Raw genomic sequence first — 25,524 nt, 5'->3', positions numbered from 1 at the left:
GCACCTGCTGTAACCGGATGCTTAGAATATCTTTTCAGCGAGCATCTGAACTGAGAACTTCCAGAAAATATACTAACATGTGCTCAAATTTGATAGGTATGTTAAGAAACGTGCTAGAATGGACAGCATCGCAGGCTTCACCAATTTACTTCTACAAAGTTTTAATTCATTTGGATCCAACAAACAAACCTTTAAACATCGCCTGAGGAAGAGCGTCCAATAACTTACCAAATTTGTGCGCCATTGCTCTTTTATCTGTAGTAACTCTGCGGCTGCTTCTGTGTGTGTAGGAAAAACCTCAGTTAAGGATGTATATAAGAATCTGAATAGAGAAATTTCAGAAAATATACTTACCTTCAATTTGAAAAGTTCCAGACTATGTTCATTACCGAAGCACACATAGTTTTCTTCTCTAGAATACAAGAGACCTGACAATAAAAACCACAAAAAAGTCAGAACGCGCAGAAGCTTAGCATATCTTTTCACTACGTAGAGAAGCGAGTTTAGTTACAAGAGACACAACAAGTGGCTAATTTACCAAGATAAACTTGCAAATATAAAATGTTTAGAAGATTCAAACTAAAAGAAATGCAATTTCCAGTTAAAATGACACAAATATGCAGATGCAGACAATAACACGACAAAGTGCAGCATAACCTGGACAAGGAGTACAAAGTTGAAATATAGTGCAGCATAGGTTTTAACACATCTTGCAGACATTCAGCTTGAGTAATTATTCATTCAGAGCTAAAAAGGAAAAAATTTGCTTGTTTGTTCTTCCACAAAAGGAAATGGACAGATTCCAATATATAAAAAAATTCTATTTATGTGATCATAATATGTATATACAGGCACTGTAGCCCAAATATTTAACAGAAGCTAGAACCCACTAAAACCATTAACTCCCCTAAACAGAAGTAGAATCATTAACCCTAATCCAATTAAAGGCATGAAACTGAGCGTCACCAAGCCCTTCTCCTTATCTGCACGAGGACAAGCATGAGCAAGCTGAAATCTTGCATTTTTAGGTCTAAACACGGATAGGAGAACAGATCGGGAGGCTTACCATGGCGTGTGAAGATCGAAGACATGGGGGAGGTCCTCCATCTAGAGCGCCGGCTTCAGCCTCTGCCGCTGCTACTGCTGCTAGGGCGCTTTGCCGTCGCCGTCCTGGCCGCCATGCTCAGCAGCCAGCCAGCAATGTCCCGACGCAGGAGTGGCTTCCAGGCAAGGAGAGACTTTCAAGCCCAGATGGGACATCGTTCCACCGCAGCAGCCACCCACGTCATCATGCCATGCTGTAGTTAGTTGACCAACACCTCAAACAAAAAAGCATAAATAGAATTTAGCTTCGGGAATTCTCAAGGATACACAAAACAACTAGACATGCACTTAACATATAAATTGCTAGTAGAACAAGTACTGAATCAATGAGAAAGTAATATGCACTTAACTAGAACAAGCATGGGATTCTTCAGCATAGAGAAAGCTACTACTAGAATGAGCTCATTTTATCAGAAGTCAGTGAGCACGCTTTCACAAAGATTGTGGATAGTTCAGTTTGTCGGGGATGAAGAGCTAGTTACTAATACACAAAATAAGATGGAATGGATAGAAACATGCGATTAAGCTATTTATTAGTCACGGTTATAGTGTTGACGGGCTCCAACCAACACTAAGAGGATCGACCAGGACGAGAAAAGAAAGAACATTTCCCGCAGATTTGTGCAGTAATCCAAGCAATCCTCGTGCCATACATTTTTTTGATGGGCCCATCGTGTGCCATACATGACATCACGACCTAGAGCGCCATGGCACACAACGGATTCACAAAGAGGAAGGCATGTTTTCTCCACTGCTAGCACACTCAACGTGATAAAAATAAACAAAAAAAAATATAGAAGGACAACATGGAGGAGAGGGGGCTCACGGGGCTGCAGCAGGTTAGAGGAGGTGACCGGCAGGAGCATGACGGAGTCGTGGCGGCAGCAGTGAGCCGGAGATGTTGCCGGCGGCAGCAGGTCCACCGCGCCTCCATTCCTGCGCCGCCGCGAGCTCCAGCGTCACTCCCGTCGTCCGCCGTTACGGACGTCGCGGAAAGACACCGTCGCGCCGACCCGGTCGCATCCGCAGGCCACCCACACGCGTGGAGCTCGTAGGCCACCGGCCACAGGGCCGATCGAGAGGTCGAGGCGGATCCTCTCGCGCCTCCCTCGATGTGGATCGCTGCGGGGAGGAGGCGGGCCGGGGCGCCTCCCTTGATGTTGGGTACTCCGGGAAGGGAGATGGCGGCGGTGTACGATCTGCTCTGGCGCACTGGTGGCGGAGAAAGGGGCGGCGGATGGGAGGAGGGACACGCCGGAGGTGGGGGAGACGAGGCACCATCGAGGGTAGGAGCGACGGCGGCGGCGCCGGCGAATTTGGGGAGGAGCGCTGGGACGAGAGGAGGGTTTCGGTGGGGCTTGTACTTAACCAGATTTACCGTCACGCGTTAGTTAGGTCTTAACCAAAATTTAGGGCAATTCAGATCAAGCCATGCGCAGCGCATTTAGTTAGGTCTTAACCAAAATTTCGCCTCGCGCCATGCGTTTGAGCCCAAATTTGCCGCCCCCTCCTCCCTCTTGTTGGAATATTCCTGCATTATCTTGCCCTAAAATTCCGGGTCTTTTTTTGCTTTTTTCATAGGTATGCAATCAAAGTGGCCGTCATTGCATGTAGGCGGCGGGCTAGAGCTCAAGCTTGTGGGTCGCGGTGGCGCTCGCGTGGTCGGGATGCGGCTCGTGTTGGTTTGGGCGCGGTCATGGCCGGATGTGTGCGTGAGGGATGGGGCGAGAGAACGAGTGTGATTTGGGAGCGGTCATGGTGGCACTGGTGCGTGAGCGGGCGCCATGGCGAGCAAATAAGGAGGAACGGTTGGTAGGTAGGGCCAAGGATATGATGTCTACATGATGGCCTCGCATCGAAGGTCGTGCACCGGAGGAAGTGTGGGCTCGATCCCCCGCATATCGGCAGTGTTTTCATTGGAAAAGGGATCTTGTACAACAATATGACAAGTTTGTAGAAAAATGTTATGGTGGCCTCGAAGTTGAGTTTGGCACTACATGTTCAGAATCTTCGACCGATATAGCCCTATTTGTGAATCAAGTGTCAAATCAGAGTTGTGTATTTGATGTTCCTATCCGTGCCCACCCTCCTCCGTGCCATCTCGCTATCGCCCAACCCTTCCTCCGTGCCACCAGTGGAAATGGCGTCGGTCGAGGCACTCCCTTACCACCAGAGTATTCGTGGTGCCTTTTGATGGCAATCAACATTTCCGTGTCTCCGACCATTGGACTTTGCTCATAAAAATAAACTCTATTCATTAAAAATATAATATCATATTTTAATTAAAATGAATATTTAATCATTTAGGGTTTGTTATTTAAAGTATTTTCTCTTGTCCTAAATTCCAAGAAAATTCAATAATTAGTAAAACTTCTAAAATAAGCAATAGTAATTTATATAATAAAGAAAACATCAAAAGTAATTTTATTTTACCATTGTTAGTATTTAAACCTCTAAACTGTATTTACCTTATTTATCATTTTTTATATACAAATAAGAAAAATGATAAACCCATTATTACCTTGAACTTAAAAGTTGTTTCTTAATTTCAACTTTACTTAACAAATGATTTCTCAACAATGGTTGGACAAATAGAAAACCCTAGTTCAGTTATGAGTAAAACCCTAACTCCATAATTTTATGTGACACTAGATTGCTTTCACTCCTAAAACCCTAGGAGGCTTATGAAATGTAATCATATAAACTTAAACCTTACTCATATATATATACTAAGAAAACAAAAGCATGCTCATGTTCTATTAAGATCATACTAGCCCAAATATAAATCAAGTTATTATTCCATGTCTTCATCTTGAATAAGATCTTATATGACCAACTAATACCACCTCATGATGAACCCTAATTGATACTTATCACTATTAATCATCATTCATCGATATAATTCCATTTTGATCAACTAAAGTAGCAACCATATATAATGATGTACCTTATGTGCTAATGCTCAAGTAAATCATCCAACTACTATATAATTAGAAACTCATTTCATTTAAAGATCTACCTCATACTTACTTAAGTGAAACCCTTGAGACGGTGTTGTAAACCCTAGTTTTTATTCTCAAAGTCATCAACCTTAACCACACCCTTATTTAGTATCACATCATTGTGATCAACCATAATAACAATACTTCATGGAGGTATTCACTTTATATGTTCATGCTTAACTAAACCCTAGAAATACTAGATGCATCTAACTTCATTTTGCTTAGGATCCATATAATACTTAATTAGGACACTCAATTGAGAACCATAGTAAACCATAGAAGCAAATAGTTTATACTTGAAATACTTATTGTTCCTTATATAACATGTTCTTCAATAGTTATTCTTTTGAAGTAAATAAGAAGTAATCATTAACCATATCCTATAGTATTAAAACTAACCACTATTCTTTATTTGTTAACACTATGCCAATTACTATTCCTTGTGTGCTAATATAATTGATATACTCTATTACACCACTTGTATATGATACCGAGTTAACAAAACCATAATAAGAACCTTGTTTGAAGAATCACTCTAAAAGTGCAACACACCCTAAAGCAATCATCACAACTCACTAATCCTAAATCATCAGGGTTAGGTCACGCTTAGTACGATTGCATATCATACTATGCATTATAGCATTATGCTATTTTTTTAAACATTGTCCTTACCGGACGACGGTGATGCTATTTCGGAATTTGGAGTTATCCTGTATGGAAATCTTGCCTGCATAATCTTGTAGTCAAGAAAGGCAAGTTCATCACTTGCTCATGTCACCTTAATTATTTTTATCAAATTATTTGCAAATTACTATCACTCTTACATTACAGAGCAAATATTACTTTTCCAATTATGAATATGACTATGTGGTGGGCAATGGAACCATGGTTTGAGTTGATGGTGGATGTTCCATTGCAATTGGGTTACTCATCTAGGATTAACAATCAATGTCGTACAATGATTCTTGCGGCGATGCACTTTACTCGTGTTAACCATAATATCTAAAATAGGACGGAGTAGTTAGTTGTATTTCTTCCTTATATACATCAATGGGCACACTTTATCGGAAGCGATTGCATCCAGGAAGGAGCAACCGGAGTGGTGGAAACCCCGAAGTCCTCATGTTATCGTGGTGTATGATGGGTTGTAGAAGACCTAGTGAAGGTGCTTACCTTAGGAGTCCGTGGTCTAGCGGGAGCATAGAATCGAGGTCGGACAAAGGAATCGACAAGGATCTAAGACCGGAACTACAATACGGGTGGGTGTGTGAAATCACGGAGAAATACAATGATTGACAAGGACCTTATATTGGGCCTAACACCAAGGAAGTGTGGACAGGAAAGTACGCTCGGTTGGCAACAAGGATAACTTCTCTTATGGGTAAAGCAACACACCTGCTGAGTGTATCAAATTGTGGCTTGTCACTCCCTGATACGGGTTTAGAACTACGAACGCGGCCGGAAAGGAACTTCATGAAGTTCTAGACACCCGGTGAAGGTTGACGGATATAGTTATTCAGAATAAAAACAACCTTTGAAGAAATGTTTACATAAACATGCATTGCCTATGACTTCCTGGTCTATGGCTGTAGCTATTGCATTAAACACCTATTTTCCTATAATGAATTTGTTGAGTACACTCGTACTCACCATTCTTTGACCCCCTACTTAGACTTGGGGGCATCGAACGAGGATCTACAATAAAACTCGAAGACAGAGGAGTCAACTACTTCAAGAGATAGGACTCTGCCAGACGGAGTCAATCATTACATCCACCATGAAGAAACCTAAATTATAAGTAGAGGGGAACTAGTTTCCTAATCTTAGGACCTACGTAACTAGAATCCAATCATAGCCCCTCTATATATAGAGTTAGTGATAAGTTAGACTACGAGTTGTTCTTCTGGAGTTTATTTGCAGTTTTATCTCACTGTAAAGTAGGAGGTTGTGATGATCTTCTGTATAGAGTATGTGTGTAATTCTATAGACATTCCTTGGCCCCACAAATGTTTCTGTTGTACCACTCTGAGGATTGTAATACTAGTGGTACGATGTTTCATTGGTGTTATGTAAATGACTTGCATACTACACCACGCGGTGGTATGATGGGTCACCACACAATGCGTCATTTTTTTTTACCATGGTGGCGCCACATGGTCTCGGTCGTGTGTTATCTTTCAGCTTCATCGATGACAATTTGGCGTCGCCCCATAGTCTCAACCATCGAATGCATTCCCTCGTGCCGAAGACACTCCTCGATGTTCTTGGGCGTCGTGCTAAAGAGAGGCACATGATGAAGTCAAAATGTGGTGGTTTACGTAACAATTCACACAAAATAGGAGAAACAATACATGTATATAAAAAAAAGTTATGAGTGCCATACATGGAGACCCAACAAGCACTTTATGACGGAGGGGTTCGCCAAATGTTATGGGTGTGGTACTCGGCAAAGGGACACCACTATCAACTCCCGGTAGAGGCACCGAGCTCGGACACTTGTCCACCATTGTAAGTGCAATTAAGGTGAAGTGTCATCTCTCGAAGACACAATATCAACATAACAAGATTAGTAATGTCACCGTTTCAAAGCATGCATGATTGCATCTACCCTTGCTCGACCGATCAAATCCTAATGTGGTAAAGCACATGGTATGATGAGCGAATTGTGTCTCATGATTAAGAACAAAATATATTTAAGCACATGCTAATTAACTTAGTAGTGGTAGGAGTAATATTTTTTTCCAACTGGGCTTCCACCCCTTTCCATTACGAAAACATAAATAACCAGCTCAACTAGTTCATGTTATACGAAGAAGGGGGGGAGACAAGGGAAGCGGGTTGGTATGGAGTAGCATGAAACCCACTATGTACGAATGCTCGATATCAAGTATCCACTATGGAACGAAAACACTGCTACCACTAGCCAACAAGACAAAAAATTACAAAACAAACTCAGAGATCTAACACCATAGTACCTAGGATATTAAAGAAGAACTCCAAAAGAAGCTTGCTAACACCCACGAGAGCAACACACTGGCAACAAAAAAAAAATTCTTGAAGGAATGCAAACTTCGGGATCCGAAACCATTCTCCCGACTTGAGAAACAAAGGACATGATATGCCACAAGTAGTAGATTGAGCTCTCGAGCGGACCCATCGCAACTTCCAACATCTTCGTAGCTCCAGTTCGAGCTTCTCTTTACCTTGATATTTCAACAGATGTGAAGTAAAGAAAATAATCTCACACGGGGGTTCTCATTCTATGTTTATCAAAGGTAGCTTTTATTTATGGTACTCCAAATAGCAGATGTGGCAACCATGAAGTAATCATCCCCATGCGGTAAATTAGCATGAAACCATGCCCATGACTGTCACAAATTGTTAGGGCATAGGTTGGTACCCAAAATCGCCCTAGCCTCCCACCACCCAAGCTGTATGACAGTGAAAAAGGAGATGATTTGCCGATTATACTTCATGACAAAAATAACATAAAGGGGATCGAATCTCTCATTTATTGGTAATCTAACTAAATGTGAGCACATAAAATATAGGCACCGTTTTGAGCTAGGAATCCTAGCCAGGATGCGCAACAAAATTAATTTAAGTCAAGCGGGAGAACTCTGACTTCTGAGCGCTAAAACTCAAGTCCAAATTCGAACTGGCCCATTTTGCAGCTCGTCAGCGCCCACCGGCCCATTTTGCAGCCGGCGTCAGATGCAGACTGAACAAAAAAAAACCCGCGGAGACGCCGCGATCCCCTCGCCCTACCCAAATCGAACGCCGCCGCTCCTCATCTCCATCGCCGGCCACCTCCCCTCCGCCGTCCACTCCTCCACCCAACCAACTTTCACCCGCTCACGAGCCCCACGCGGAAGATCGACGGCAGCCGCCATGGACTCGCGAAGCAGTGAGGCTGACTGAGCCCCCAGGAACCACTGCGTCGCGGCGGCCTTTTCGCCGGCGCGCGCGTGCACCGCTAGGACGGTGCGCGGCGCTCCGTCGAAGTCGCCGCCTGCGTCGCGTGCGTGGATGGCGGGTGGAGTGCTTCACGCCGGCGAGGTGCTGCCGGCCATCCGGACGCGGCGGCGCAGCTCCACCGTTATGTCCTCTGTCTCCGCCGAGGACCAGACCGTGGCCCACGCGGCGCCTTGTTCCGGGTCGTCGCCCTGCAGGTACGGTATCCAAACCCTAAACCCAATACGTTTGATCCCCTGATTCAGTTTGACTGAAAAATTGTTTCTTGGCAGAGCAGCAGGAGGAGGATGGAGGCGTCGTAGCAGTAGTAGTACCGCCGGTCCAGCAGCTTCTCCGGCCAGGATTCGACAGCGCCCCTCCGAGCCCTTCTCCCCGTCCGACTCCCTCCCACATCTGGTGCTGCTACCTTGTAGGGGCTGCAGTTTTCAGGTATAGGGAGCTCTTGCCGGTGGATGTGAACGGTTTAGCACCATTGAGTTAAAGCTAGCACTCGACTAGTTTCTGTTGTTGGTGATGTTCTGAAGTTACTACGTGGATCCATAGCTCCTGGGTTAGTTTGACAGTGTAGCCATCTAGTGTGTTTAGCAAATTAGGGGGATCAAGTATGAAGGTTATGCATTTTGGTACTTGTGGATTCTATTTTCTTCACTCGTTCCTGGTACTAGCAGGTGCAAGTTAGAGCTAGGTTTTCTGTAATCAGGTTCTCGAGAAAATAATGGCGATATGTTTCTTCCAACACGGAATACTCTGTCTTGATATAAATATAAGTTCCAGCTAGTTTGTTTTGTCCTAAATTTGCCATCGCACCAATTGGTTTTATAAAATCAGTAGAGAAAATTAGTGAGGAAGGAAGCAAGGAAAGATTGAGAGCTGCCAATAATTAGTAAAGAACCTCCAAGCTAATCATTCTTATGCTAGCTTGTTATACGACGTGAGCAAGTTCAGTCTGTGAATAATCAACATGCTAACCCTCTTGTTTACTTGTTTCGTGGCGTTATCATGCAATTTCAGAACTATTTGTTTCTTTAGCTATTCATTTCAGCACATGCTATGTTTGTATACGATAACTTGAGCAGCTTACGTTCTCAATTCCTAAATCTCTCTTTTTAATTTGAAGTATCTTGCTTTGTGTAGGCAGTGACACGGGAAAAGGCATTGGAGCTAGAGACTTGGCTGTAATTTCGAGGACACGTGTGCGCAGATTTACTACAGCTGCAGCAGCGGGAGCGCGATGACGGCCGTGGCGGCAATTGACAGCAGCAGAGCGAGCATGCAGGAGTGGCTGTAGTAGGTGAGGATGATGCTTCCTTATCAAACTGGAATGACAGAGTTTACTAATTGTGACTTATATGTTTTTTTTCGTTATTGTCTGTATGTAGGTTACTCTCTTGCTTAGCCTCATGGTTACTCTCTTGCTTAGCCTCATGGATAGCAGATGATGTTGATGAGAGCACTCGTATGCATATCCCTTAATGTTTAGTGTCAAATATGCATTACTTTTAATTAATCAAACTACTGTCCAGCTAGTTGGTCAAATCTGTTGCTGTTTTTTAAGTCATGCCTGATTGTTATACATTATCGATTTAATCTTCTTTTTATAAATCCTCTAAGTGAAGATAACTGCTGCCAAGTGGATGAGCATTAATTTTCTACGTCATGCTATAGCCATGAATATATACTGATTTATGCCTCTGCACATATTTGTATGGATGAGGCCATGGATGTGGCCATACAGGACCTCCTCCATGACCTGAATCTGAAGACCATGTAGGGCGTGACCGTGGAGTGCAGGAGGTTGCTCCCAAGGACCACCACTGCGACCTCACTGCTGTCGTTCAGGGCCACGTCAACACTGCAATGTTTTTTTTTGCTTTGTTTGTCAGCATTGGGCCTCCATTATTTGGTTAAGTATGTCATCATATTGTTGATGTGGAGCTGACTCCTTTGTATTAATCATGTTGGCTGCTGTCCGTCCTCTGTTTACATTAGATTTCGAGGGCGTTGAGACCTGAAACCTTAGTTTCTGGTGCTCAAGTAGAGATGCATGCATTTGTAAAATGGGCATGTGTACAACAGATGCTAGATTTCAGAGTTACACTATGGTCTAGTAATTAATCTAGCTTGTCCTGTTTGCACATTCAGTAAAAAAATTAGCACGCAAAGCAACATGTCTGTGTATGAACAATCATATTAAAACCTTAGTATTTAGTTGAATTTGGTATTGGTCGAGGCCCTAATATCCTTCTTTCGTCCTGCCCAGTGCCCACAGCATTTAGTTAATTATTTTCCTGATACTAATTGCATCTTCTGGTAATGCTGAAGCTCTGCTACTGAAGCATCTAGTCAGGTGCAGCTTGTTCCTTGTACTGATGTGTTGTTGATTTAAGAGCTACCATGGTTTAGTCTTGCTAGCACTTCTAGATCTTTTTTTGCATAGATAATAATGATCTCTTGGAGTACTGAATCCTAAATGCTCAATGTTGGTAGTATGAATTGGTAATCTTCTGTTTGTACCATGCTATTTGATACTGCATACCTGTTTGTTAAATATATTCCTGGTTTAATTTTCTACTGCCTACATTTGAACCATTGAATGCTAAGGGCTGTTTGCTCTATACATTGCTTATGTTGCTATATTATATTCAGTCACGATAGTGTTTGTGTGATTTTGATGTGCACATTTATATGTTAACTAGTAAAAAGAGACTCTTGTCCTGTAGATGTTTGAGTGCTACTCCTACCATCTTACAGTTGAAATTCTCTTTTTTTTTTTTTGCTAAACTAAGACTCCATGACAACAGCCATTAAATTACTTGCAGTCTGCCAATAGTAGTAATATTGTTTTGTTGCCAGGTTCACATTTGCTTGTGCTTGTCACTGAAGCTAAAGCTAGTTTATGTGGTTTGTGTGATTTAGAGCAGATCTTGTTCAGGTAAACTAGTTCTTATCTTTGTTCTTGTGCTATTTCTGGTTATAGAATAGATAAGAACAGAGTTTGCTGTACTAACCATGAATAGGTGCGCACTACTTGTAAGATGGATTACCCAGAGACAACTGAGACATGTCTTGAGCATCAGTCACACAATGGTAAGCATACTGTAGCTTCTGAAAGCCTTTTTCTTTCTTCTAGAGCAGGGTTAAACACCTACTAGGATAATATAACTGTTGTTAATTGTCTTGTCTTATGTATCTCTTTCAGTATTTCATATCACTGGACTGTTGCGTTCGAGAGCATCTTCGCAGCTGTTAAGAATGTTGTATGGTGCGGTGGCAGCAATGCTTGGCCTTGGCTACAACCTCTCCGGTGAGCTCTTGGTTCACCCTTCGATCTCCAGCTCTTGTGTGCTCTGTTATACGACGGACATCTAGCTGTGGTTATTATGTGCTTTGGCGTATCAGCCGATGATCTAAATATTTCTGGGAACATGAAGTCTCCTTTGGTTCACTTTTTTTTTATAATATCAAGTGCGCTTTTATCTTGACAAAATCGCCATCTTACCTCTGATACATCCTTGCATTCTTTTTGTTTTTATTATACATGTTGAATTAGCTCCATTGAAGCCTTAATCGAGCTAAGCATAGTGGCAGATGGCACTTGTCTAGCTGCTATTTTTTATACCGCTGTTGTGTCGTGTTCATTTGGTTTCTGTCGCTGTTGATGAACTACAGTCAGTTTGTAGCCTGCAACAAGATGAAACCCAGTACATTGATACCAATGCTGCTGAGTTGTGCGGTTTTATATTTTTTGGTTGGTATTTGAGTCTGAAAATAATTCATGCTGACTAATTCTTTTAGTAGCTTGTGGTAGTTGTTTCAATTGGTCAGACATGTATTGCTGGGAGTAGATTAGTGTATATTGTTTCTTGTTTCTTTGCTCCAGTCATGACATTTTAGGAAAAAATTGCTTAGCCAAAGATGTAATGTTTACTGTATTGTATTGATGTTGAGCTTTGCCACCTACTTGTCCAGGGAAGTGGAAGCGTGAGATGGTAAAGCTGCTGTTTTATAGAGTTGGCGACAGCTGCTGTGCCCCTTGCCGCCTCTGTGGCTTCTTTGTTGCGGCTCCGGTGGCAGGGGTTCTGCTGCTGTGTTTATGTGTAGTATTCAGTCGCATTTTGACAAAGTCGTAGTAGTTTTCTTTGTAAGCATAAGTTGCATATTCTGTTGGTTAAACTTTGTAGATGGAAGGGCAATTGATGGCTTGAATTATTTGGCATGTGGTCCGGAACCGAGGAGATACTGGTGGACCAAGTTGGCTGGGGAGGAGCAGTTTGAGCACGATGACTCTTTTTCCGCCAACGGCAACGGCAACGGTGAAACGAAAGATGAGCACTGGTAGTGGTGGTTGTGTTATATAGTTTCGGGTCTTGTAATAATATCCATTCTAGTTTTCAGAAGTTGTATTTGTTTCTTTTGTAATAATCATATCTGTCGCCAGCAGCCATGCCGCTGCTGATGTCGCGGGAGCGGACGTCGCCGGCGGCGCCCTGCTGCTTGGCCAGGACTTGCTTGAGCAGGTGCGAGAAGTTTATTGCCTTGATGCACTCTCCGTTGCTGAATTCGTGTTTAATCTTGCTGTATCGTCGGGATTTGTTGTTTTGCTACGTGATGATTTTGTCTAAAGTTTGATACTGTGGTTGCATGTGTGGTGCCATGTTTTTGTATTTAATAATTAGGACATGTGGTGTTAATTTTTCTTTATGGTGACGAATTCTTTTAGTAGCCGTGTTGTTTAAATTTGTGAGGCATGTACTGGTGGGAGTAAAAATTTGTAGTACTCTTGGCTGAATGAATGCATGGTCACACTTTTTAATTATACTCTTCCCTTAAACTAGGTGTGAGCCTAATAATTAATAAAGGTGTAGACGGAGGCTGTTTCAAAATAAAAGGTGTACGGAGGCGGCAGTAGTCATCTCTCCTTTAGTCGTGCAAAAAAAAAAAATAGATAGAAGAAGATTTGATTGTGAGTACGTACGTAGAGAAAAGAAATCAGATCGCCGGTTTCGAAGCTGAAGACGCGTACAGGAATTGATGCATGCAAATGAGTAGTCCATGGAGGACTACACGTTTGGCGCGGCTGTCAGGCGGTGGGTCATTTCTTTTGCGTTGCAGTCTTGCAGAGAGCGAAACGAATAATAATGCATCCAATCCAAAACGCGCGCGCGTGGTTGAAAAACAGGGCAATGATTATGATTAAAAGGAAGGAAGGGAAACGCGTGAGTGCGGGTCCAGCCAGGCAGATGCAGGCGTACTGATGACGTGAAGCAACCAACGATCGCGTAGGGCGGGCTCTCTCTCTCTCGCTCGCGTGCATCGCACCGCCGCGCGCGGCGCGTCTCTTTCTCCCTTGTCCCGCGTGACAGCTCATCGCTAGGCAGGTACGCGGCCGTACGCGCGCGTTCCATCCAAGTTGTTGCAAGTCGTCTGCCGGAAGAGTAGGGAGGAGCTGAACCCGAGGCGCGACCGCTGCAGGTCCAACTCCAGCAGGTTGTCCTCCATACATATCTGGTCGAGAATTTCTTGGAACCACCGAGCAATGCCTGGAGCAACTTGATATCTCTCTGGATCTTCCCCTCCCTCATCAATACTGTCAGCACAGCGCACCTTGGCAGGATGCACTTGTCCAGGCTATAACCTAGAATCACAGGATGCAGCATTATATCAGTCATTCCAAGCTTCAGCTCGTCCAGCAAGAACCGGACCTTCCTTTCTATGCTCTCATCGGCTAAAAGAACTATCGTGGGCTGCGTCTTGAAGGCCTCGAGCACCTCACCCTCCGACACACCGAAGCTCTGGAACAGTTCCAGCTTCCGGCGCCACGTGCCCCTCTTAACGCCGCACATCGCACTGAAGCAGTACACGAAGCGCGAGTCCGGGATGCGCATTCCGATCGCCTTCAGTTCCTCGAAGACTTCCCTGATGCGATCCGGCGACGCCATGAGCATGCCCATGTTGATGACGACGAGTTTCGAAATGGCCGCCTCGGTCAAGCCGCATCGGCGGAGAGCTTCCACGGCGGGGCGCATGTTCTTGTCCACGTCGGCCATGAGGGCCCGAGGGACGCGGGAGAAGCCGAGGCGGAGGTCGTCGTCGCTGCCGATGATGCCGCGGAGGAACTGCATGGACGGAACGAGGTGCTTGTCGAGGCTGCGCACGAGGAGGAAAGGCGCGCTGGCGATCTTGCGGGGCTCCAAGCCGATGGAGGCCAAGAAGTCGAGCTTGGGGCGGAGGATCCGTTCGGGATCGACGGTGAGGATCGACGTGGCGCTGCGCAACGTCCGGACGATGTCCGCGTTGGCGAAGCCGTAGTCTCTGAGGAGGGCACACACGGCCTCGGCCTTTTCAGTGGAACATATGCGGAGGCGTTGACCGGTGGTGGCCGCGGCGGCGGCGGTGGGGGAGAGGCCGCACGAGATGAGGTAGGAAACGGTGTCGGGGCAGGGCTCCGAGTTGGTGACATCGGCGACGGCGGACGAGGAGTAGCTGTGGGCGAGATGAATTGCTCCAGGGATGGACTGGAGGGGGTTTGTGCCGCCGCCGCCCGGGATCTTGCGGATGTGGAGGAGGAGCCGCCGGTGGCACAAGGAGGCGAACATGATGAATGAATGGGAACTCGAGGAAAAAACCAGGCCGTGGCCCGCCCTCCCAGAAGCAGAAACAAAGTTAAACAGCCCAGCCCAGCCCAGCCCATCAACAGCTACAGCGCATCCGTCTATTCCCGAGGGCATGGTGCAACTGAGCGGCGGCCGGCGGAGGTTCCAGTACCAGCAGCAGGGACAACCTCGATCCGGCATTCCGGGAAGGGGCGAGCCTTTAGCAACATGTAGCGGCGCCGAGCCGGTGTGGGTGCCCAGGCCTCAAGGCTAGCAGCATCGCAACTCCTCTCCAATGTTCCTGCTTCACATGTATTTTACTTTCCCCAAATTTTACTTCACCGAGTCTTATTTCTCGATGCCGATTTTCCGACAGAAATCTCTCCAATGTATACTTTGCCCCTTGATTCCTAAGTTAATACTACTATGGTTTAGAATTTTGTACTAGTTTTTGTGCCCTGCTTTAGCTTGGTCCGCCCAGCAATTTCTTGGTAGCTCCTCCGCTGCCAGTGGGTGATAGTGGGATGGTTAGTCTTTCAGTTGAGTTTCACTTCAGTCTAGAAGAAGCACCTACTGCTGAATAGTAAGGATGTTTTGGCTCTAATATGTACTCCTTTTCCGAAGCAAGGACCGATGGAAAATTCAAGTCAATGTGTGATGCAGCTTCACTAGTCGATATAGCCCATAGGGTCAAAATACCCTGATGGACGGCAGAAGCCGAAATAGAAGACTCGCCAACTAGTTGGCCCCACTCATCACAGAAGAACCCATTGTTAGGTCTAGTTCATCTTGCTTCTGAATTCCACCACTCCATGAGGACCATGGAAAAAAAATAGCACGCTATTTCGGCGCTAATAGCACGCTATAGCGTTTTTAGACAGCCCACGCTACATCATTTCGGCGCTATAGCGTGCTATAGCGCGCTATTAGCACGCTAATAGCATATTTTTCGGCCGACGCTATTTTGTTATAGCGCGCTATTTTTTTCCTTGATGAGAACACAAGGCACACAAAAGGACTCGGCCACTCGGTGCAGAGCCCATCATTATTCATTAAGCATAAACTTACACATGTCCAAGATAATTACAACCTCGGTGGATTGTGTGCATGCATACACCTTAGGCACATCCTACATGCCTCTTGCTAATACTAGTACAACACGTAAAGAAGATCCATACCTAGTAAAATCCCCACGGTATGAATTGTAGCACACCAAGAAGCAGAGATGTCAAACAAACAGTGGTGGTGATATCAACTCCTACCTACTGTGTTATGTCTTGTCCAGGAAGCCCAGCCAACAGCCACTTGCACATAAACTCGGTCATACAAGCTGTCACAGAACGAGAACCAGCAAATTCTCCATTTTCTTTTGAACAGGAAGGTGCAGAAGACCACCCAGAGGCCCATTACACATCCAGAACCCATGGCAATGAGAAATGAAACCGTATCGTTGACATCTTCATGATGCTCTAAAGTAGCTGGAATCAACTCGGTCCCAAGACATTTCTTAGAGATCATGGGACCACATAGACCCGGATTGCCAACATAAATAGATTCCTGGTCATCAAGTGCTTGTAGTTGATTTCCAGATGGTATCCCGCCTGTCAGATTGTTGTAGGACAGGTTCAAGTGACTCAGTGATGTGAGAGCTGATAAGCTTGTAGGAATTCTGCCAGACAACTCATTATGTGATAGGTCAAGAGACTCCACTTGCACTAACGAGCCAATCTTGTCCGGAATTTTTGAACCGAAGGCATTCCATGATAAGTTCGGACTCTTTAGAGCCACAAGAGTACCGATCTCTTCGAGGAATATCTCCGGTAATACTATTACAGGATAAATCAAGATTTACCATGTACACAATTTCTCCCGTATATAAACGCTCTTGGCCCTTTGTGACTACTCGTAAAATTCTCACCATAATGAGCGGGGTCATAATGCATGTAAGCCAACACAAAGGTGAGTGCACTACCGATGCATCATCTCGATCTCTCATTCGAATCATCCTCGTGTAGTTAACAATAGATTTCGGTATGTGTCCCGATATATTGTTGTAGGAAAGATCCAAAAGCGAAGATTAGTTAGCATAGTAAGCTCCACCGGAATATGACCATAGAACATATTAGATCTTAACCGCAAGAATACCAAAGATGATAGCTTCTCTCCAATCCACGATGGCAGAGTCCCAGAGAATTGATTATGTCATCTCTTGTGATCCAATCACATGCTTGCAAGCTAATTAGACGATATTCCACCGAGAGGGCCCAGAGTATATCTATCCGTCATCAGGATGGACAAATCCCACTATTGATCCATATTCCTCAACTCACACTTTCCGAATACTTAATCCCATCTTTATAACCACTCATTTACTCAATGGTGTTTGATGTAATCAAAGTACCCTTCCGATGTAAGTGATTTACATGATCTCATGGTCGAAGGACTTAGGCAACTATGTATCGAAAGCTTATAGCAAATTGAACTTAATGACTTTATCTTATGCTACACTTATTTGGGTGTGTGTCCATTATATCATTCAACTAATGACATAACCTTGTTATTAATAACATCCAATGTTCATGATCACGAAACCATGATCATCCATTAATCAACAAGCTAGTTATACAAGAGGCTTACTAGGGACTTCTTGTTGTTTACATAACACACATGTATCAATGTTTCGGTTAATACAATTATAGCATGGTATGCAAACATTTATCATAAACACAAAGATATTATAATAACCACTTTATTTTTGCCTCTTGGGCATATCTCCAACAGGAGCTGCCCGGCAGCGGAAAATAGGCAGAGGGTACGACGGGTGGCGGAATATAGGCTGCTGGATGGAGGAACGGCGGAGTTGGGGCAACCCGCCGGCGGATTGGCGAGGGGTGGTGCCGGCGGCGAGATAGCAAAGGGAGGGGAGGAGGGATTTGCGTCGACAAAGTGGTGGGGTTCGTCTGTTCTCTCGCTGACAGAGCGGGCCCGTCCCCGCTTTTCTCTCGTCCAGAGTCCCCGAGCGCTCCCTGGGGTGTCGAGGATGGCCTGGGCTCTCCGGACTGATGAAAGGCCTAATCTGGACGAAATCGAGGAGCCGGGGGCGCGACTGGGCCGTTTTCGTCCATCCAAATGACAAAAAGGCGTCATGGGGGCCTCGTCGGGGAGACGACTGGAGATGCTCTAAGAACATGCTCAACAGATACGTATATACCCTCGTCACTATAAAGAAACGCTATGTACACCCTATCTCTACCGGAAATGCATCTTAGCTCCCGGGACCAGATGCTCCCGAATCTTGGACCAACCAGAACTGGACACCTACGTTCGGAAGTATGTATTTCCGTCTGTATATGATGCTATCGATGGAATATGGTACAGTGCCCCGTTCGACCATTGAGGCCTCATTCAATTCGACGGCCCAAAAAGCTGATGGACCAGAACAAACGGATCCACAACGTTCTAGACTGACGCTAACATTTCTGGACCGAGTGCAGAGGCCCAACGGCTCCTTGGATGAGGTGGCAAGACGCGTGTATTAAAGGCGGCCCAGGTGTCTAGCTCGTGTGCCATTCTCAGTCCGCTGCCGTCGTCTAGGTTTTCCCCAATCAAGGAGCTCGTCAGATCCATGGCGTCCTCATCATCATCCCAAGTTGCTCCGCAGGACAAAACACCCCGCTCCCTCTCATCTTGTGCCCAAAGTGTGGCAGTGCGGTCATCACCAAGACCGCCTTCAAGGCCACCAGACCTGGTGTCAGGTACCACAAGTGCGAATTTTTCAGTGTAAGTGCACCCGAATCCCCCCGTCGAGCAGCTATTTTTTGAGTTCGTTTTGTCATCAACCAAGCTGCCATCGATTTTTTCCTTATCTGTCTCACTCTGTTTCTTTTTTAAACACGCATAAAGGATTCTGCGATTTCTTCGAGTGGAGGGAGGGTACGCATCGCTCATGGCTGCCAATGGGGGAATCGCCGGCACGGCTGCTGCCCCAGCAATGCTAGCAGCTGGTCAGATCGCCCCGGCCATGCACCACCAGGATGTCGGGAGAGTGAATCTATTCGTCTCCCTGATGAACACAATGGGGATGCTCATTGTCTTCCCTTGCGCAGATCATGATGGGAACCTACAAGTAAAGCATGAAGCCTTTCCGCATGAGAATGTCGCCACTGATGCGAAGCAGCAGATGAAGTACATGTTGCCGTCTAGTAGCTAAGTTAGCTTGTGTCACCGGAGTATCCGGTTTAGTGCCAGTGTCGGCTAAATGTAGTTATGTATGACCGGAGTATCCGGATTTGTCCCACCGTAAGCTAAATTCAGTTTATGTACGACTGTTGACTGCCGGGCGACTCGTCCCCGGTAAAACTGGACTCGTCGTCCAGGCCACCGACAACAATATGTTCTAGCTGTCCAGAAGCGCCCGTAAAGTCTCTGTTACATCCCCCCCGTTTTCTCTCTGTCACCTCCGTCTTCCCACGTTCGGGCCCACCAACGAAATGTACGCGAACTCGCTTGTATTCACGATTTTCTGTCGCCCGTAGGCCCACTTCCCTGACTCAACACATCAATCTCGGAACAACAATGTCTGGTCCAGATTTCCAGATCATATACACCCGGGAGCCAAAACTCCCCTCCCCTATCTCTACTAACATCTTTGAGCCCAAGAAACTGATCTAGGATCTTAATATTAACATAATCACCACATACACCTCGAAAGATCTTCTTGCACAAAAAAGAAATTCAGACCAGTAATATTTTTAAAGCAACTTAGTTTGATTTTTTAAAGAGTGCTTAGTTTAATTGTTGGGGAATGATTACCCTAGACAATATATAACCACAAGCGGGAGCGGAATTATTTTGCGCACGGGGGATCCTAGGGATTCCCCTAAAAAAGTAATAGTTGCCATTTGGAGAGCAGAAACAAGGGAATAAAAGAGAACATGAAAAATTCGAAAATAGATCATTATTAACCTATGTTATTCTTCATCGATAGTATCGTGCAGTAATTCTCTACCATTATTCATCGGCATAAGTAATTCTCCATAATCTTACCATATGTTATTTGTCGCATCACGATCACCCCACGGGTTACCTCTGCTATTTCGGGGGATAAAACTTCGTTATTCGTCGTATATTTTATATTCTAAAAAGATACTACACCTTAGATAGAATATTCCTACCTGTTCGCTTTGTTATTCGTCGTCTATTCTATATTTGAGAAAGATATTACACCTTAGGTAAAATAGTCCTACCTCTTCGCCAACAATTATTCACCAGTAATAATCGGGCTACCTCTGCTACAGTAAGCTACAGAAAAAAAAATCGTTATCCATTGTCAATTATATTTTCGAGAAAATACTACACCTTCTTCGGTAAACTAGTACTACCTCTTCGGCACAAAATATTCACTGGTAATTATCCATCATCCTACCATCTTTTATTTCTCGCCGCATGATCACCCCATGGGATACTTCTACTACGGTAATTCTCCTACATCCTAATTCATTAGTAATTCTCTGGCATCCTAATTCATCAGTGGTTCTCTAGCATCCTACTATCTTTTATTCATTGTTTGGTGATCAGCCACAAGCTATCTATATTTGTCATTAATTTCTTTGGCATCTTACCCTCTTTAATTTGTTGGCTCGAGATCATCCACTGGCTACCTCTGCTACGGTAAATTTCTCAAGAATAAAAATTCTTATTCATCTTCTTTTTATTCAGGAAAAAATACTACAACCTTATTTGATCTTCTAACGATTGTTCTCTGCTATTACAGCTTCCACGGCAGGAATTTCGGGAAAAAAATGCTTCATTGTTCATCGCATCTTTTATCCGAGGACAATACTAATGCTCCTTCCACGGTAGCTTCGTTGCCTCTTTTATTCGGATAAAAAATACGGCTACCTTCTTTATTGATTGCTTCACGACCATCCAATGGGCACGGCGTGTCGTCGTGCTCAACTTCCGAAAAATCATTTCCTCGCCCTTCTGACCGAATGAAATAATAAATAAATATTCATTTTCACTGAAGTAAAATACTTATCTTCTAGAGAAAACATTATTCGCCCCTTTTATACCGGAGAAATACCCAACTTCGAAAACTAAGATAATCACCGCCCACAACCTCTTTTAACTGAGGAAATACCACTATATTCTTCTCCAGTAACTTCGGAGGAAAAGATGTTCATAATTTTGGCCAGAAATATATATTTTTTATTCGTGAGAAATACCCGACGTTCAAAAATAAAATACTCTATCATCCGCCGCCACTTTTATCCGGTCGGAAAATATCACTGACTTCTATCAATGCAATAACTACAATAACTTTGGATAACAATACTACATACACGTCGCCTAATTTTGACAATAATATTCAACAATAATATTTACCACTTCAGCAGTAACATCAAGAGCAACTCCAACAATAATCTATACCATCTATTTCCAATAGTAATCTTAGCCACGGGCCGCGGCGTGCCGCCGCGCATAGGTTCCTAGTCTTTCGTAAAGATCGTACTATTTTATCTCCTAAAATTGAAACTGTATGAAAATAACAGAAACATTTATAGTGAATAATGATCTATTTTAGAATTTTTCATGTTAGGTCTCATTCCCTTGTTTCTGCTCTCCAAATGGAAACTGTTGCTTTTCCAAGGGAATCCCTAGGGTCCCTTGTGCGCAGGATAATCCCGCTCTAGTGTGTAGCTATATATTTCCTAGGGTACAATCATGACTCAACAATCAAACTAAGCACTCTTAACAAAACCAAACTAAGTTGCTTTAAAAAAAACTAAATTTCTCAGTGGGAGGCGATGTTTTCGTTGATAGTGAGGTGTATGTTGTGGTTTCGTCAATATGAAGACCCGCCGGATCATTTTTTTGGACTCTATCTGTCCAACATGCTCATAGAGGTATGTTGTGCACGCGTGCAAAGTGACAAGTGTATATATGTATTTATGAGCATTTGTAGTATCATATAAGAGATCTTAACTTTGTATCCATTCATCAAGTGGACCTTACAAGTGACGTTGTTTGCCGCCAACTCATCTACCAATCAATATGGTATAAAAAAAGTGTGTGTCTATGTCTAAGTTGACTGAGATTTTCTTAAGTCTCAGTCACCTTAGAAAAGTGCAACTACAGTTTAAAGAAAGGTGCAACTCGCTCTAGTTGCACATTTCTAGCAGAAAAGTGCAATTGCACTTTTTTAACAAAAAAGTGCAACTCAAGCACTTTTTTGTAAGTGACTTAGACTTAAGAAAATCTCAGTTGACTTAGACATAGCAAAACCGGGTCTTTTTTACTTTCCAGGCTTGTGCTTGACTTGTTGGCTACCATGTGAAAGAATAGCGGCAATTGAAATGACGCAAATTACTTGTTGATGAGCCATTTGTACGCTCCTATTCGTCTGCATAATTGAAACTGTTCTTTGCTGGTATAGTGGTGTACTGTTCATGGAAATGCAGGGGCGCGGGGAGAGGGAGGTGGACTAAGATGTTTGTACGGCCGAAGCCAAGTCGAGCGTGCGTGCATGTACTAGGATGAACCACTGACTGAAGCTCAATTTCAGTGTCAAGAGCGCATAGGAGATTTCTAATCTGTCATTGCCGTACGTGTTGGAGTATCGGACCAAAGGCCAGCCTGTTGTTCACTTGTGGTTTAGATCAATCTTGAAAATCTATGGGCATGTTAGTATATATACCTCTCATTCCAACTCAGTCGCGGTGTTCCCCTCAAAGTCAAATTTAACATTTGAAATATTGTAGCCGATCTGAAGCCGGCATAGTGCAACCTCGCCCAACTTGAGTCCAAGCCAATTGTATTGACCTGAAGGTCTAATTCCAGAGCAAATCTTCTGCTTGAGTTGACTGTGCGTCTGTGCATTACCACTTAGCTGCCACATAAACCTTTTTTTTTGTTGAACTTATCCATATAAACTTATTGATTATTCAAGTAGTCAAAACCCAGGGCCGAGATACACAAAGAAACGAACTTGGTGAAGTCTGAGGAAGCAAATCACATCTTTCATCTTCTGCCACTCGGACGTACTTACAGGTACAGGCTGCAGCCATTCCTACCCGAGGCGGAAGTTGTTGCAAGTTGTCTGCCGGAAGAGCAGGGATGAGCTGAACCCGAGGCGCGACCGCTGCAGGTCGAACTCCAGCAGGTTGTCCTCCATCATGAGGCCGCCGACCACCACCGACGTCCGCGGGGCGGGGCCGCCGTCTACCACGCCGAGGCAGAGCGCGCCGCCCTTGGCTGGCACCATCGAGTTGGCCCCGAACACCACCCACGACGTGGCCTCGTTCTGCAGCACCAGCTCGAGGGTGGGCACGGCCGGGCCCACGCGGGTGCTCCCCACCTTGCTCCCGTCGTAGCAGAGCCTGAACGGCGCCACGGCGGCCACGCGAGGGATCATGGCCGTCTCCGCCGCGAACGCGTCCGTGACGGCCCTGTGGATGGAGGTTTCCAGCACGGTGTAGGGCGCGACCGTGCTCAGCTTGGTGCCTCCCACGCCCTGCTTGTCGATTCCCAGCAGCGTGGCGTTGAGCGGCACAACACGGCCGTTCACCTTGATGGCCGTCACGCCGATGAAGTACTCCGTTGATTTGTCCCCCTTGCTCGAGACCCCCGCGGTGCTCACGTTGTTGACGAGGAGCGGCGTGTAGAGGAGCGAGCCGGCGGAGAGGTCCACCCCGGGCTGGAACGCGTAGGGCGCGTCCCCGAAGACGACGACCCCGGCCGAGGTGGTCGAGGGGAGGCAGAGCGCGAACTTGGGCGAGAAGCGGAACGTGGCGGCGAGCTGCGTGGGGAGCGCGAAGCGGGCGCGGCTGAGCGACGCCATGCCGGCGGCGCCAGACGCGAGGCCCTCGGTGAGGAACTTGGCGCCGCAGGCGAACAGGAACGCCGGCGCGGCGGCGAGCGGCCCCGGCGTCGGGCGGAAGGTGGTGGGCACCGACAGCACGTCGGTGATGAGGTTGCCGCCGGTGGCGACGCGCGTGACGGTGTTCTCGGGAAACCCGCCGCAGGTGTCGTTGAGGCACCCGGGCGACGGCGCGCCGACGCAGCTGGTGGCGCAGGCGGCCGTGCGGGCCAGGCGGCACGGCTTGGACGCGCACGGCACGCGGGCGTAGGAGGAGGACGCGTACGACCCGGGGTCGCAGTCCACCCAGAGTGTGGCGCCGCCCAGGTCGAGCACCGCCGTCACGGGCGTCTGCGGAGTGCGCTGCCGGAAGCTGGTCACGTACTGACTCGTCGCGCCGTCCTTGCGCACCGGCAGCACCACGGCGGTCGGGTTCTTGCCGCTGCTGCTCGCCGCGCGGCAGGAGCACGTCGACAGGAGGAGGAGGAGCAGAGCGGTGGCGGTGGAAACGACGAGATGGGACGAACGTGCCATGTTGGGCTTGGTAGAGTGTGGCATCGGCAGCGGGAAGGCAAGATGATGTTTAGGGCATCTCCAACCGGGCGACCCATCCCGCGCCCGCGCGTCCGGATGGGTCGAAACGGACAAAAACGCGGCCCAGCGCGCGGACCCATCCCTAAAACGGATGCCCGCGGCGTCCGGAACGACGCAAACCCGGCCCAAATCTTGGCCGGGTTTGCGTGGCCGCGACGCGAAAGGCTGGTCGCTCGCGTCCTCCCCTTGTCCGCCCGGCCCGCCCGTTCGCCACCGAAAACACAAGGCCGCCGCACACATCTCCCCACCCGCTCCGCCGCCACCCACGGACCGGCGATTTCGGAGCGCGTCGACGCCGGCCATCGTCGTCGAGACGCCGGCAAGCGGGCGGAAGCATAGGTCGAGGTCCCGCGCGCTTTCGCCGCGTCGTAGCGAGAGTCGGAGGACGCCGGCGCCGGCGTTGTTGTCCTCTCACCGTCGCGACACCTCCCGCCGTTCGCAGCTGCGCCGTTTCCGCCGGAGGTGAGCCCTCCTGCACCGTGTTTCCGGACCGCAAGTCGGGCCGAGACGGCCATGGGCTGCAGGTCCCTAGAGAAGCATTTGGATCGCCTCCGCTGCGAGGTGTTCGTTCAAAAGCTCGAACTAATATGTGTCCCTTTTCAGATCATGGTGGACAGCGACGACGAGTACTACTTCAAGAACTTCATCGACACGTCGTCGAAGAGGAGTCCGACGACGAATTTTTCACGGATGCCTGCGGTGCTCATCCACGAGCACATTGTCTCGCGGATCCCCGTGTTCCGGGGTCGTTGCGGGGCGCGCGGCCGCCTTGGACCGCAAAAGAGAACGCGGCCACGACCAGCTCTACAACGACTACTTCCAACCCAATCCATTGTTCGTGCCGCACTTGTTTCGCCGTCGTTTTCGGATGAACAGCCGCTGTTCCGCCGGATAATGGATGGCGTCAAGATCTACGACGACTACTTCGTGCGAAAGTGGATGCACTTGGCAAGGTAGGCCTCTCTTCGTACCGAAATGCACGGCAGCGATTAGGATGCTCGCATATGGCGTTGCCGGTGATTTCGTAGATGAGTACACGCGCATGAGTGAGTCAACCGGCCCGGAATCGATGTACGGGTTCTGCGGAGCGGTGATCGGTTCGTTCGGAGAACAAGTACCTCCGGCAACCAAATGCCGAGGACACGGCTCGTCCGTTGTCGATCAACGCTTCCGGGGGTTTCCTGGGATGCTTGGCGAGCATAGATCGCATGCATTGGGAGTGGAAGAACTGCCCCTTTGGTTGGCAGGGGTCATACAGCGGCCATTCGAGGGGTGCACAGTCATTCTTGAAGGCTGTTGCTTCCCATGACACATGGATTTGGCACTCATTCTTCGGAATGGCTGGCTCGCACAATGACATCAATGTCGCTGCGGCGCTCTCCGGTGTTTGATAGGC

The 25,524-nt window shown here is 46.6% G+C and overlaps 2 protein-coding genes across 3 annotated transcripts; both read right to left on the bottom strand.

Moving 5' to 3' along the window:
• Positions 1 to 12,472: 12,472 nt before the first annotated feature.
• Positions 12,473 to 14,677, bottom strand: LOC124647902. Its single transcript, XM_047187752.1, has 2 exons — positions 13,334 to 14,677; positions 12,473 to 12,682 (listed from the first exon to the last, which is right to left on the bottom strand). Exons 1-2 carry the CDS (start codon positions 14,675 to 14,677, stop codon positions 12,473 to 12,475), a joined length of 1,554 nt encoding a protein of 517 aa, XP_047043708.1.
• A 7,693-nt stretch (positions 14,678 to 22,370) lies between these two features.
• Positions 22,371 to 24,109, bottom strand: LOC124646626 (probable aspartic proteinase GIP2). 2 transcript variants are annotated; one of them, XR_006986409.1, is made up of 3 exons: positions 22,711 to 24,109; positions 22,610 to 22,664; positions 22,371 to 22,578 (listed from the first exon to the last, which is right to left on the bottom strand). XR_006986409.1 is itself a non-coding variant. In XM_047186719.1 (2 exons), exon 1 carries the CDS (start codon positions 24,090 to 24,092, stop codon positions 22,746 to 22,748), a length of 1,347 nt encoding a protein of 448 aa, XP_047042675.1. In that variant the 5' UTR covers positions 24,093 to 24,109; the 3' UTR covers positions 22,474 to 22,664; positions 22,711 to 22,745. The 2 variants fall into 2 exon arrangements, 1 of the variants encoding a protein (XP_047042675.1); XM_047186719.1 differs by having other exon boundaries at positions 22,474 to 22,664.
• Positions 24,110 to 25,524: the final 1,415 nt, after the last annotated feature.

Source organism: Lolium rigidum, chromosome 4 (assembly GCF_022539505.1).
Source record: "Lolium rigidum isolate FL_2022 chromosome 4, APGP_CSIRO_Lrig_0.1, whole genome shotgun sequence".
In the NCBI taxonomy this organism is placed as follows: Eukaryota; Viridiplantae; Streptophyta; class Magnoliopsida; order Poales; family Poaceae; genus Lolium; species Lolium rigidum.
The sequence above is the reverse complement of the archived record's forward strand: the minus strand, read 5'-3'. Positions and strand labels throughout refer to the sequence as shown.